This window comes from Temnothorax nylanderi, unplaced genomic scaffold (genome assembly GCF_030848795.1).
Source record: "Temnothorax nylanderi isolate EJ_2023f unplaced genomic scaffold, tnyl_v1.0 TNYL_tig0045_pilon, whole genome shotgun sequence".
In the NCBI taxonomy this organism is placed as follows: domain Eukaryota; kingdom Metazoa; phylum Arthropoda; class Insecta; order Hymenoptera; family Formicidae; genus Temnothorax; species Temnothorax nylanderi.
The window spans coordinates 862,091-875,334 of record NW_027249107.1 but is presented as its reverse complement, the minus strand read 5'-3'; the positions used below and the strand labels follow the sequence as shown (position 1 = coordinate 875,334).

General features: G+C 33.5%; 3 protein-coding genes across 7 annotated transcripts; all 3 read right to left on the bottom strand.

Moving 5' to 3' along the window:
• Positions 1–112: 112 nt before the first annotated feature.
• On the bottom strand, positions 113–3,272 carry LOC139771922 (asparagine--tRNA ligase, cytoplasmic-like). Its single transcript, XM_071705124.1, has 10 exons — positions 3,089–3,272; positions 2,799–2,870; positions 2,112–2,519; positions 1,870–2,027; positions 1,637–1,780; positions 1,381–1,529; positions 1,182–1,310; positions 831–1,080; positions 493–756; positions 113–413 (listed from the first exon to the last, which is right to left on the bottom strand). The coding sequence occupies exons 2-10, from the start codon at positions 2,821–2,823 to the stop codon at positions 282–284; spliced, it is 1,659 nt and encodes a 552-aa protein (XP_071561225.1). The 5' UTR covers positions 2,824–2,870; positions 3,089–3,272; the 3' UTR covers positions 113–281.
• Positions 3,273–3,718: 446 nt separating this feature from the next.
• Positions 3,719–10,269, bottom strand: LOC139771910 (uncharacterized). 5 transcript variants are annotated; one of them, XM_071705093.1, is made up of 10 exons: positions 9,867–10,269; positions 9,379–9,685; positions 8,541–9,108; positions 8,131–8,365; positions 7,826–8,025; positions 7,628–7,738; positions 4,646–7,537; positions 4,325–4,569; positions 3,981–4,233; positions 3,719–3,906 (listed from the first exon to the last, which is right to left on the bottom strand). In XM_071705093.1, exons 2-10 carry the CDS (start codon positions 9,507–9,509, stop codon positions 3,847–3,849), a joined length of 4,695 nt encoding a protein of 1,564 aa, XP_071561194.1. In that variant the 5' UTR covers positions 9,510–9,685; positions 9,867–10,269; the 3' UTR covers positions 3,719–3,846. The 5 variants fall into 5 exon arrangements, with proteins under 5 accessions (XP_071561194.1, XP_071561195.1, XP_071561197.1 ...); XM_071705094.1 differs by having other exon boundaries at positions 10,047–10,269; XM_071705096.1 differs by lacking the exon at positions 3,719–3,906 and having other exon boundaries at positions 4,078–4,233; positions 4,353–4,569.
• A 107-nt stretch (positions 10,270–10,376) lies between these two features.
• LOC139771913 (uncharacterized) lies at positions 10,377–13,142 on the bottom strand. The gene is made up of 4 exons (XM_071705102.1): positions 12,995–13,142; positions 12,597–12,904; positions 11,889–12,148; positions 10,377–11,812 (listed from the first exon to the last, which is right to left on the bottom strand). Exons 2-4 carry the CDS (start codon positions 12,677–12,679, stop codon positions 11,217–11,219), a joined length of 939 nt encoding a protein of 312 aa, XP_071561203.1. The 5' UTR covers positions 12,680–12,904; positions 12,995–13,142; the 3' UTR covers positions 10,377–11,216.
• Between the last annotated feature and the right edge of the window lie 102 nt (positions 13,143–13,244).

The following is a 13,244-nucleotide window of genomic DNA, read 5'->3' as shown; positions in this document are numbered from 1 at the left end:
TGTATACTATTCGTTATACGGATACTGTGTTATTGTTAGAGAAGATCACACAATAATACATAGTATTTTGCATAATAAGGATGGAGAGAATAATGGATACTCGGAACACACATACTTGAACATAAATCCTTTATTTAGGTTTTCCATGAGTTCATTTTTTTGTGTAGTTACGTAATTAATATATAACGCAGTATTATAAATTATTATAATATTAGAAAGTGAAACATCTCTCTACTGATGTAATCATCGACGTAATATCCATATTCCCATAGAATATTCTTTTATGGGCGACAACGCTCCAAGAAACGCGGATACAAGCACACCTCGCGTATGTGATATCTGTTCAACAGCCAGCACAAAATTCGCTCTAAGCCCAATCCATAACCGCCATGAGGACAAGATCCATATTTCCGCTGTAAAGTAACGTAAGTAATTATTCGATCTATAATATTATTCCAATTAAAATTTAGAATGTATCTTCTTCGTATTTACCTGGTCTGTGTACCAGTAGTACGGGGCCGGATCAATGTTTTCACGGCTGTAACCCTCCATCATCTCCTCATAATCCCAGATACGCATCGAACCGCCGACGATTTCACCCACATTCGGTAAAAGCACATCAACAGACTCCGTTAAGCGTCTATCCTCTGTGCAACGCTGCATGTAAAATGACTTAATTTCAGCGGGGAAACGACAAAGCATTATCGGCTCATTGATAGCATCGGTCATTTTTCTTTCTGGCATTTCTGGAATGTCCTATAAAAGATGATAATAATTATATGTTTTGTCTGAATTTAGATGATAAGAGAGATACACAAACTTGTTCATACTTCTCCAAACTCATAAAAACTGCCATCTTCTTTTGTGATATTGTTTTCTCTTAGATATTCAATCGCATCGCTGTAGTTCATTCGCTTGAAAGGCTTCTTGGGTACTTGAAAGTTAGGATTCAATTCTTTGATAAGATGACCATACGGCGATTGTAGAACTCGTTCGACTACGTCGCAAATTAAATCTTCTAGTCGATCAAGTAGATCATCAAATGTGATAAATGCACATTCTGCCTCAATATGCGTGTATCTAAAAATTAATTCAATATTTAAAAGTTAATTCCAAAAAGAACAAGTATATACCAACTTCTTTATAATATAAAATAATATACTATATATTTATATACGAACTCGGCAAGGTGGCGACGTGTTCTCGATTGCTCTGCCCGATATGATTGGGCAATGCAATATACATCTCCCATGGCTGGAAGGCACGTTTCAAGATATAATTGAGAACTCTGAGTAAGAAAAGCGGTTTCCCTGAAAACAATACTAATTAGTTGACTCATAATTGTGTGGTTAATAACTCGGTCTATTTATTTACGCATACCCAAAATAATCTAATTTGAAGAGAGTCGAACCACCCTCTACTTGAGTTTGCACTAAAGTTGGTGGAGTCATTTCGTAATATCCACGCTCTTTATAATGGTCTCTGAATGCTTGCATTATTGCAGATCTCATAATCAAGATTTTTGATGTCTGAAATTAATAATGATTTTATTATGAATAACGAATTATTTATCTATAAATCCAACAGAAATTATATTAAAAACTCTATAAGAGCATTAAAACTTTTTTTATCGTACATTTTCACCTCGAATCATAATATGCCTGTTGTCCAATTGTACATCAGGAAGAGCTTCTTCATTCAATATTGAATCGGCGCCACCAGGAGGCGATGGTCCAACAAGTTTCCAATAATCAACGCACAATTCGTGTCCATCCGGTGCCTGAAATTAAATAATAACATATAAACATACCTTATCCAAATGTATAGCACATCAATGATTTAATATACGATATAATATGTCAAATGTACATTTTTCCCTTCAGGAACAGCTTTCAAGACCCCAAACAGTTGAACAGCAGCTTCTGTGGCAAGAGTCAAAGCATTATATGTTTGACAAAGCTTATCAGTTAGTACACACTGCAAAAAGCCTGTTCCATCCCGCAATGTGATGAACATAAGGGCTTTGCCTATAATAGAAACTGTTCATGAGTTTTGGAATTCAATAAATTATCATATTACAAGTATTAGAGAGAAACTTAATTATATCGCACCTTGTCGTCTTAGTCTATGCACCCATCCGTATATTTTGACTCTTTGATCCCTGTGACTAAGAGCTTCTTTTATCTTGATTTGTTTTGCTTCCGGCAGAGTCTTATCCTCTTCTATAACAATCGCTTTAGCCTCTTCAAGATTTTTCAATCTCTTCTCTTCATCCTCCAACAACTTCTTCTCCTTCCCTTCACCCTTATACTGTTCTCTAACCCAAATCTTTTGTATCTTTTTTAACTGCTTTTTTGATGCTGGTTCATATTTCTTGCCACTTTCACGCGAGTCCTGGTAGATAATCGGAAAGGGTTCCTTATTGGCATGACGCATTGCTCTTAGAATAGTTTTAAACGGGTTGACCTCTGAACCATCTCCCGTCTCGTCGTTACCATTCTTGTCTGATGTATAGATACCTTGTAAAATATTTATTGCATTATTACATACATTTTCCTATTGCTTGTTTAATTATTGTTAATATTGACACATACATTAAGTAACGTATAACTTCATACTGTCTTACTATTACTATTCATGGGTGCGTTTTGTTTCACGCCTGCCTTGTTTAACATTCAATGAATAACAAGGATAAGTGATGCATTATGCGCATCATGCGTGAAACAGAACGCGCCCCTTGTTATCATTCTTTACTGTAGCAGTTATCACTATCATTACATCAGTCTGATGCAACTTACCTGATGATATTACTTCCTCGGACATAGTGGCTGATAAATTTATTTGATAGAAATATCACTGAATAATATATCCTATAAAAAATATCTTTGTTATTAAATTATAATCTTATTTTACGCTACACCGGTAACCACATGTTAGTGTAAATTTTTAATCACTACAAATATTGCAACAATATTATACACAACATAGTATATTAAATGCTGCACTAAAGCTTTAAATTATAATTAACATATTATTTTAAATTTATTATACAGTATATTTTACAAAGTAAATAAATATTCAAACTTACTCTCTTACTCGGCAAGTACTTTATCCAATAAAAAATGAACAAAATGCAACGTGTCGAACACCTCAAGTGACGTTTAACAAATCACTAGCCGGGCCGGGCCGCTAGCGGAACGGCAAATACATAAAATTCTCAAATCTTGAAATCTCTCTGCACGTTCTGCAACGTGCAACGTTCTGACGCACGTAAAATCAAGCCCTCTGTCGGAATAAGTGTGAACTATGGATTTTTTCGATGAGTTTTGGAACGCAATTATAACAAAATATGACAGCATCTTTTCTAATTTGCGTTCCAAAACTCATTAAAAAAAAATCTATAGTTCACAATTATTCCGGCAGAGAGCTCTCCTTCTGATTCAATTTTTATTACATCTGCGTTCTGGAACTCATTAAAAAAAGGTCTCAATCCTTCCACGAATTGTTTCCAAATTCATCGGAAGTTTAATAAATGAAAATGATATAAAAGTTATTAAATTTTAATCATTTTTAAATTGAATTAAATAAACTTTAAATATATTTAAATTATATAATATACGAATTGTATTATTTCATTAACTTACTGAAAGTACATATACAAACCAACAATGCAATGTTATTAAACAATGTTATTAACAAAACTGATATTATATACGTATTGAATCATATAAAATATAAAATTTTATTAATATATATTAATGTTTGCTAATTATAGATATTCGTATATTTTATTATAAAGAAATTATAAATCTATAAATGTTCTCATATATTTCATTTTTGTAGAAACTATGTCTTTCTGCGAGTCCTGCTCTTGACGCTCTGTTCTGGCGCATAAAATGTAATACACTAAAATAAAAATTCCATGTTATTTATGACACATGGTCATATCATAAGTTAAAGAAAAAAAAAGGGAAACGTACCTGTTGATCTAGAAAGCTCATGAGATTAGAGAGCTTGCATTTAAACCCACGTGTTTGCAACATAGAACGCAACTGTTCAATATTTACAGGTTCATACTGCAATATTTTGTTATATAAATCTGTATCAATATTGATTAATTTCATAAAGGCTTCCGAGATGTCCGATGAATTCTCCAATGTCGATAATGACGCGGTTTCGTAAAACTGCATTTCTTTGTTGATTGTTCCTTTTGCGGAACTTACACTATCATTGCTGCAACAAACATAATGTTATTTTATTGTATCTAAAAGTAAAATTTCATATTGTTAAAAAGAGAGAGATCTAATATTTACATTAAATTTACCTATCATGAGAACAAGGCAATTCATTACCACTGTCTTCTGCATTACTCGACTTTTCCAAACTATTATCATCTACGTTTCGTTTTTTCGATGGAGGACCATCGTCTTCATCGCTCGAAATTTCAGTAATTTGCTGTCCTATTGCTTTTTCAGGCACTAAAGGATGAAGTTCGTTATAAATATGCGTTAACAATTTTACAGCTCTGCTACGTTTTTGTACCTTTAGTCCATATTTCTTCATTTCTCTCTAAAAATTAACAATTCGCTTGTGAAAAAAGAAAGTACCTTTAATTATGAAGATTTATCATTGTCAATGAACTTACGTGTAATTCAGGAGTGCTCATGTCGTTGTACTCAGGCGGAGGTGTAACATCTTTATCAGTTATTTCAGGCGTTTTTGCGTTTCCAATGTTCTGAATGTAATTACACTGGAAGTGCATGGCTACACGTGTAGATGTAGCCCCTTGATTACATAATCTATTTGTATCAATTTGTCCCTCGGATAAAGATTTTCTTTTAAATTTCCTAATGCTTGTAAAATTTTGAGTCAAAGATGTAGCATTACTATCTAAGTTTCCATCTGCTGCTATATTTTTACATTTGATATTTTCATGATTATTTTTATTATTGCGTCTGCGTGTAGTAACATTTTTAAATTCTGACATACTTGATATATTAAATGATTGACTCTTCTCCAGAATATGTGGTTTCTCATATTTATCAATATCAACGTTTGCAAGATATACGTCGTCTTCAAAATTAAGAGAAAAGTTCATTGACTTTAATTTACAAGCACTTGTTCCTGAGACATTTTTGGTACAGTGTTCATCTTGAAGCAAGTTTTTCATATTTAAAATCGGACTGCAGCTTTCATTATTTGAAAAATCTGGGCTGGAGGATAGCATAATCGGGCTTGAAACGGATTTCTTTTCCTGATCATCATTTAATCCAGATTTTTGTGTCATAGACGTTATCTCTGTAATATCTAAATTATCTAGATTTGATTTAGTTGCGCTTTGATTAATATCCTTTCCTACTTCCGTGTTCATCGCTTTTGAAAATTTCTCAACTTCGAGCAATTGATTGCTGTTTCTATTTTCTGTATCCTGTTTGTTGTTATCTTCTGTTTCTTTTCTAGACTGTTGTAGAGCTTGAGATATATTTTCATGGTTGAAGTCATCGTTTTCTGAAACACTGAAGGATATGCTTTCAACATCTGTGTCTGATGAAAGAATTATATCCGCATCTTTTTGTGTCAAAACACATTGAGTCAAAATTTCATCTTTCTCAGCCTCACTGATGTTATCTACATTGATCGAATCAGATGACGTACTTTTATCAGACAGATTACTATCTGACTTATTTCTACTGATTGCTGTGCGATACTTTGCTATGCTATTGTCCTTGTGATCTCTCATGTATTCAGAATACATAGAAATGTCTTCCTCTTTCGTTTCTAAATCAAGGAAGGTTTCGCTAAGCGATTGATTCATTGTTTCAGAACGTTGTGAACATACACCTGACACAGTTGTGACTTGGGGCGAAATGTTCACGTGTTTCTCACTTGGTGAAGTTAAGTTTTGTGTACAATTCAATATATTATTATGGGAAGATTCCATTATCTTCTTAGGAGATAGAGAATCTATATACGAACTATTAGTCTGTTTAACATCTTCCACATGTTCATTAGAAAGGCGAGGATAAAATTCTGGATTTTTGACAGCGTATGATTGCATATGCTGCTCTATCATAGTTAATCTACCGGGTCTTTCCTTTGTATCAATCGACTGTTCATTGTTATCGTACAATTGAAGATCAGAGTTATCATGGTTGTCTACATGAAACGGATTCTTCTGCCTTATAGGAGATACTTGTACAATTGAGATATCTGTAAGATTGTCCATGTTTGAATCTAATGCCGTATCCAATTTCGCGTTTTCCTTCTGAATTTTTTCGATAAATAATGTGAGATTACCTTTATGTTTAATTATTTCTGAAAGACCATCTTGGATATGTTTCGATTTACTGCTTTGAGGAGTACCAATTAAAGAATCTTTATGTATATTGTCTATAGAAAATTTCAAAGAATTTGATTTGGGATCTGGATCAATTTCCATTAGACTTTCTTCCACATTTTTCGAACAGGTAGGTATGTCTTTGTCTAATTCTGAATATTCTGCGTACTGGGTTTTTAATGATTTCTGACTACAGATATCAATATCCGCATCTTGTTTAATCAAACTCAGTAATATGTGAATATTAGAATCTTCAAGGTTTTTAGGATATACTGTGGATTTATCGTTATGTTTCATTACAGGCGTGTCATCGAACAAGTCAGGAGATGCACTAGTTTCCAATTTTACGGGTGTATTGCTTCTGGAGTTCATTTCCTTTTTCATTAAAGCAGAATTTTCGTCTTTCAACACGCACAAGTTCTTTGCAGATATGTAATCGTTTTCAAGAGGATGTAAATCATCATTAACATCCCCCTGCAACAGCATGTTTTTAGGGCACTGAATGCCTTCCACAACATCTTGCGTACGATTCGGTGATGCGTTGAAAGATTTGCCTAACTTTGAAATATTTAAAGCCGTTTCTACATTTGGATGTACATTTTCTGTATCTTTTTCATAAGTATTATAATCATATTTAACTTCTACGCTAGATTTAAATTCCCTTTGACGCAAATAAGCAAATAAATCATGTATTTTGTACTTCCTTCCTAAAGCTCGGACACCAGATAAAGATGTCTCAGAATCAAGTATTTTTGAATATCTATCGATTATCCCACAATAGACAAATTCTAGAAAGGCCAAGGCAACATCATAATCTGTATCAAGCCAACAAATCTTTTCTTTTGCAGTAGAAAACTCTGTATCATTAGAAATTACATCAAGTAAAATATTTGTGCAACGTGTGTAGAAAACTAATTTATGCGTCCATATGTATCTGCCATTTTTCACAAACAAAATAATGTCACTTGCAGAACTGTCATTAAGCATATTTCTCCAACTTGTTGCTAGATCGTCAAGGAATTTCTTTTCTTCACAACATATATTGACTGTATTTGAAGAGATCGTTAATGCTTCATCATTGTCCGTTGTTTTTACAGTATGTATTTCCTTTATTTCCTGCATTTGTTCATTATCCAAAGATCTCTCGTTCCTTACACTTCTTTCATTTACTTCCATAAGCTTCACAAGATTCTGCTCTTCCTATAAAGCACAATGCCATTATTATGTTTTGTATATAGTATTATAAAATATATAGGTAATTTGTATGCCAATACAATAGAGTCAACTTACATTTAATTTCTGCTCTTTCTTTTCTAATGGTATTATTTGAGGCGATAAATGTTCTACATAAAATATATCTTGAGTTAGAATTAGTTTTGTCCTATCCCACAATGTATTCTCCTTAAAAATAATAATATACAGATTTTAAAATCAGCAAATGTTCGGACTGGAAGATAATTTCTACTACATAAAAAAAAGTATAATTACAATTTTATGTAATTGTTGAAGTAATTGACTCTTGATAACAATTTTCTCTTTAGCGTCGTTAAATTTTTCTGTTTTTTCTGTTTGAGATTTTTGAGTAAAATCCTTATATCCCATAAGTATCTCAGCTATTCTCTCTGTTAAGATACGTTCTCTTTCTACAGCGGTACGTCTTTGCAAAATAGTTGGTTCAATAAGCTTTCCTTTTTAAACAAGAAAAAAAAGAAAGAAAAAAAAATTAGAAACTAAGATATAAGTTTCTTATTAGTTGTAAGATTTATCAACTGCGTCAGTTAATATATAATTACTTTTCCTAGTTCTATTGGTAGGCCAATTATTTGTTGGTAACGTGTTTCTACTGCTACTAAACCCAAAACTTTGCAATGTCGCTTTCTGAGGACATTCTGTATTATTATCTGGCACCGATGGATTAGAGGATATGGCCACGATCTGAACTTCGTCCCACTCTTCCATTTCCTCTTTTTCACATAGAGATTTGGAAAGTGCTAAAGCAAGCTGCAGATCAGGGTCATCACACGATGCCTACAAAAACCATCATTTAAAAAAAGCTAGTCTAAAAATATTTATACACATTGTCTTGCTAACAATTTATTCGCTTAGATTCTGAGAGGATTATCTCAATTAGATTCCAATCAAGTACCAATAATCTGACAATTTAAAAGTCATCATGTTGATATTCAAATGATTAAATACCTACCATTTTACGTGGAGCAGGTTTCTTCTTGTCTTGTAATAGAGGAGCAGAGAGCAGCCCCAACGATTTCCTTTCTGCAGCTTGCCGTTCGTGCAGCTCCACAGCGTCCATTAACTTCTTTGTGGACACATTATTTTTCGTAGCACAACTTTTCATATGTACAGTTTTCGAACTTTCATCTTTAAGATTTTTTAAGCACAACGGGCATACGTAAGCCGTTTTCACATTTTCGTCAGTCGAACTCTGCGGTGATTCTACTTCTTTCTTTTCAGATTTGAAAAAAGACGATTCGATCAATGGTTGTTGTACATCGCGAAAAATCTTTTTATTCTGTAATGACTTTTTGCTCTTGGATTTCTTTTCATTGTTAATATTTTTAGATTTAGAGTGGACTACTTTTTTCTTGGCTTTATCTGGAAGTGTATTCCTAATTTTCGACTGTAAGGAATGCGTTCTTTTTGGCGATTTAAAATCCAATATACTGTCATCATCACATTGAGATTGAGATGTACAAGCGGTATCATCCTTGTTTTCATTATTGGAATTATCAGAAAGCTGAGCCTTATCTATGCTGAATAAAAGAATATTCTATGTTACTTTAGATATTTTGTGCCTCAAATATCTCTTATTAATACAAAGAATAAACATTTAAAAGATTTAAAGGTTTAAAAGATGAAAATTTAACAGGAAAAAAGAATATAATAACAAAACCATTGTAGGAAGTTTTTCTTACACTTTAAATGTATTTTTTCCTCATTATATGTTTTCAGAAAGGTACATGTTACATTAAGTCAAACTACAAAAATGATCAATTTAACATTTCACATATATATCATAATACCTTTCTTTATAATTTTTCCTTAATCTCAATCTTCTCTCCGAACTACCAGGCTTACAGAATCCATCCTTTTCAACCTCCATTATTGTTATATAAACTTTAAATGTTGTTTTGTTGTTTTGTTGTTTAAACATTAACTTGCGTATCCTTCGATTCGGCTTCCTCTTTCGCTTTAGTCTGCTGCCTCTCAAACAGCTTTTCAATAGTGCCTCTCAAAAATGGAACTGCAGTATAATCTTCTAACATAGATCGCTCGTCTTCGGAGAGTTGTTGGGCTTTATACTCCTTTATCACTTCGGGATCACAACAACTGCAGAATAAAATTCATCATTAAAATAGAGAGTAGGAACTTACATCCACCGAACGAATTAATTAAACGTTAACAGACGTTACACCATTAAATTAATTGGAACTGAATAAATGAATAATGCAAATCGTAAAATTAAACGTCTGCAGAGTTCAAGCTAGTATATATAAAAAAAATATCCTACTGTCTTCTATAGGAAATGTACATCGCTCCAGCGAAACAAAGGGTTATGAAGAGCGACCCGAGTCGAATGTATTTCTGCAGCGGCGTGTTCCTGAGTTGGCGTGGTTTTCTGTACGTCTCGTCCGTGGGATCATGAAGCATTTCACAGAGATCGTGCGAAAGAAGGAAATTAAAATAATACCAGCGTGATTACAGGCGGCAATAATTCCAGAATAGGACCGTGGCTGTGGCGGGTAACAGTGGTAACACTAACCTAATCTGACCTGTTTTCAGTTTCCACGTTCCATCATTCATCCATTCAGCATCACGCAATTATAATTATATAATCTATCCATTTATCATCCGATTTAAAATATCTGTACTGAACATTAATAATTTTAATCTGTAAATCTGATATTGATCTTCATTAACAATAATATTCGAATCTGTGTTAAAAGTATTGAAATCTTTTAAAATTATTGCCTTCAGTCCATGTAATGTGAATTTATTAAAATAATAATGAGAATATGTATAAAATGTTACTTCGTACTTTTATTGGCATAAATCAGTTCACATAAATGGTATATGTTCGTATATAACTCATCTGTGCTCGATAAAAATCTGCCTTTAACCAACGACGGCAACGACATTCCTCGTGCAAATTTATAATAGTGGAATTTATAATAGTTGTACGATATAACTTGTATTTTATAATATCGCTTATTTCAAGTTCATTGTATCACATTTCACAATATAGAGCATTATGTCATTTAAATGCATCTCTCGAGTTCACAAGATTCGATACATTTGATGCATCTCAGTTATACGTAATTCGCATGTAACGTACGAAGAATAAGTAATTACAATATATAAGATATCGATATCGTTAAATTGGTAAGACAGCTAACAGACCATATTGCACTTTCGATTCTCCAAGCATTTTTGAGAGTGAAAGCATAGACATGACACAACTATGCAAATACAATACTTATATAATACGAATATAACATATAGGGCAATCATTCGGACGTATTATATTTATCTCTCAAAAAATGATTGAAAAGAAGATTGTAGATAGCAATGGCATCTTTTAAACGATAACGTAATTCTGTTGTATTTCGAATAGACAAATACTGTTGACCGCTGTTTTCCAATGGTTATAAACTTATAGGAATCCAGTTAAAATACATGATCATATATCAATTTCGTATGAAATGTTGTCAAGTTAGTAGTATAATGGGCTAAATTTACAGCTATGTGCATCAATAATGTGGAATTAAACTAAATTCATCTAAACAATCTAAATATGCTTTGGTAGAAGCATGATTAATAATATAACTATTGTAGTTAAAGTTAAACAAAATGTAAAGCTTCACATGGAAGTCGGGGACCAAAAATTCATCTCTCTTAATTCCGATGGTTTAGCTTCGAGTACATTAACGCAAACGGACGACTTATCCGCCGATTTTTCTTCCTTTCCGATATACGTAAGATTTTGCGAAGATATCGACTTCTTTCGATTAAGTGGCTTGTGGGGTTCCATGTCTGGAAAGAGCTCGTCTTCCTCGTCTATCTTTGCTGTAATGACTTCTCTGGATTGACCTAATATGCTTGACAAAATCCAATTACCCTGATATTTTTCTTTATCCGGTATGAACGCACCCGTGAAGTATCGATTAGCGTGAATCTTCCTGCGTGATTTTGGTGAACTATCAGGAGTTCCTGTCGGTGATGCTAACGGTGTCGCTGGTAACGACTTGCTGACGCTATTCACCGAATTCTCCGTCTGCTGAGAACGCGAATCCGTTGTGAAGACCTTGGTGAATTTACCAGACATCATTTGACTAGCTACATGAACGATTGATTTGCCGCAAAGAGCCGGTTCACCATGAAAACCGTCATCTGTCCCTTGTGACTTGAGCTTTACAATTCCGCTCGTTGAAGCTCTGTGCGTTCTGATATCACCAGCTAAAACGATATCGAAAACGACAAGTATTAGTCAGTGTGATATTGCAGAAGAATGTAAAACCTTTGACAAATATACCTTTATTATCAACTGGTATAAACGGTTGACATGGCAAAGGGTGTTTGCTAAAATCAATCTGCTTAACTTCTTTCAAATCGGAAATGGATTTTTCATTCGTTATCTGGTTCGTGGAGCTCGCAATATTTTCATTCAAAACCTCATTTACGATGTGTTTCAATCCGTGTTCTGGTTGAGTATTTTGCGATCTTGGATATCTTGCATAAAAGAAACTGTCGTCGTAAGATGGAGGACTGAATGCGGCTTCGTCAAAGTCAAATCTAAAAAAAATATATAAAATTACATTAACACAAACTGTAATGATAAACGACTGTTGTCATTAACATAAATAACATGTAGATTGCAACGCTACTTAGATCCCTTGATTAATTTGACAGTCCCTTTGTATTATTAAAAATTTCACAACTAAATTAGTCAAAAATTGAAAAAGTAAATTTTTCAATAAGACAACAAATATCATTAAAGGAAATAAAGCAGATTTACAAGAACAATGGAACAAAATATAGGCAAACGTTTAACTATAAATAACACATCAGCTGATTTGGCAGAGCACCAAATACATGCAAATAACGCAATAACAATTTTAAACGGACATCTCAATATCACAGCTAGCTAATTATATTAATCGTTCGAATATACCGTCAACGTCATAACAATATCTCCATAAAAATGTGTTCAATGATAAAATTTATGAAAGATAAAACCTACCTATTGTCCATTCTCCCCTTCATCCATTGTGGCAATGAAATCCCACTACCGAGAGATCTGTCTTGCTGTCCCGAAGTACCCATCCTCGTGCAAAATTTTAAATCCAAAAACAAGCCTGAATTCGTTACGTTAATCAACAATTATACGAATACACAAAATGACATGCCAAAGGATGATGCTTTGTTATCCATATTACTCTCGAACAGTTGGTATACGTGCTATTGTTTGTACAGTTGTATAACAAAAAATTAGTAGCAGCACTCCAGCGTTTTTTTTTTTTAGAGTTTCCAAGTTACTGTTCGACTGATCTGCAATTTGTCAAACGCGTTAAAGGATACAGAAAGATCTATTATTAATATACGACGAGTGCAGTACGTGCGAGATGAGTCAACACTTACTTTCCTGTTAGTGTTTACGGATGAAATTTTAATAATCTTCATAATTACAACCTGCTGCCACTGGTCGACGGAAATAGCAATAAACGAGCGCAATATTGATAATAAGATTACGCCATGTTGATAATCATAATGGCTGACAGTCACAAATGGCTGCTGACGGCGCACGCGCACGATGGTGCACTGTGCAGCATCCCCGCGTTCCAAAACCTATAAAGAATGCCCACGCATGCTCATGGAATTCAATACTTGC

Bases quoted from the DNA above. Each gene is read 5' to 3' on its own strand.
- LOC139771922 (XM_071705124.1), bottom strand. From the start codon at position 2,823: ATGTCCGAGGAAGTAATATCATCAG. The intron at 2,028-2,111 runs GTGCGATATAAT...TTTCTATTATAG, and splicing joins GCATAGACTAAGACGACAAG to GCAAAGCCCTTATGTTCATC. The intron at 757-830 runs GTATGAACAAGT...CATCTTTTATAG, and splicing joins GTTTTTATGAGTTTGGAGAA to GACATTCCAGAAATGCCAGA.
- LOC139771910 (XM_071705093.1), bottom strand. From the start codon at position 9,509: ATGTTTAAACAACAAAACAACAAAACAACATTTAAAGTTTATATAACA. The intron at 7,538-7,627 runs GTAAGTTGACTC...TGTGCTTTATAG, and splicing joins AGAAAGAGCAGAAATTAAAT to GAAGAGCAGAATCTTGTGAA. The intron at 3,907-3,980 runs GTACGTTTCCCT...TTTTTATTTTAG, and splicing joins TGAGCTTTCTAGATCAACAG to TGTATTACATTTTATGCGCC.
- LOC139771913 (XM_071705102.1), bottom strand. From the start codon at position 12,679: ATGGGTACTTCGGGACAGCAAGACAGATCTCTCGGTAGTGGGATTTCA. The intron at 12,149-12,596 runs GTAGGTTTTATC...TATTTTTTTTAG, and splicing joins AAGGGGAGAATGGACAATAG to ATTTGACTTTGACGAAGCCG. The intron at 11,813-11,888 runs GTATATTTGTCA...ATATCGTTTTAG, and splicing joins TATACCAGTTGATAATAAAG to CTGGTGATATCAGAACGCAC.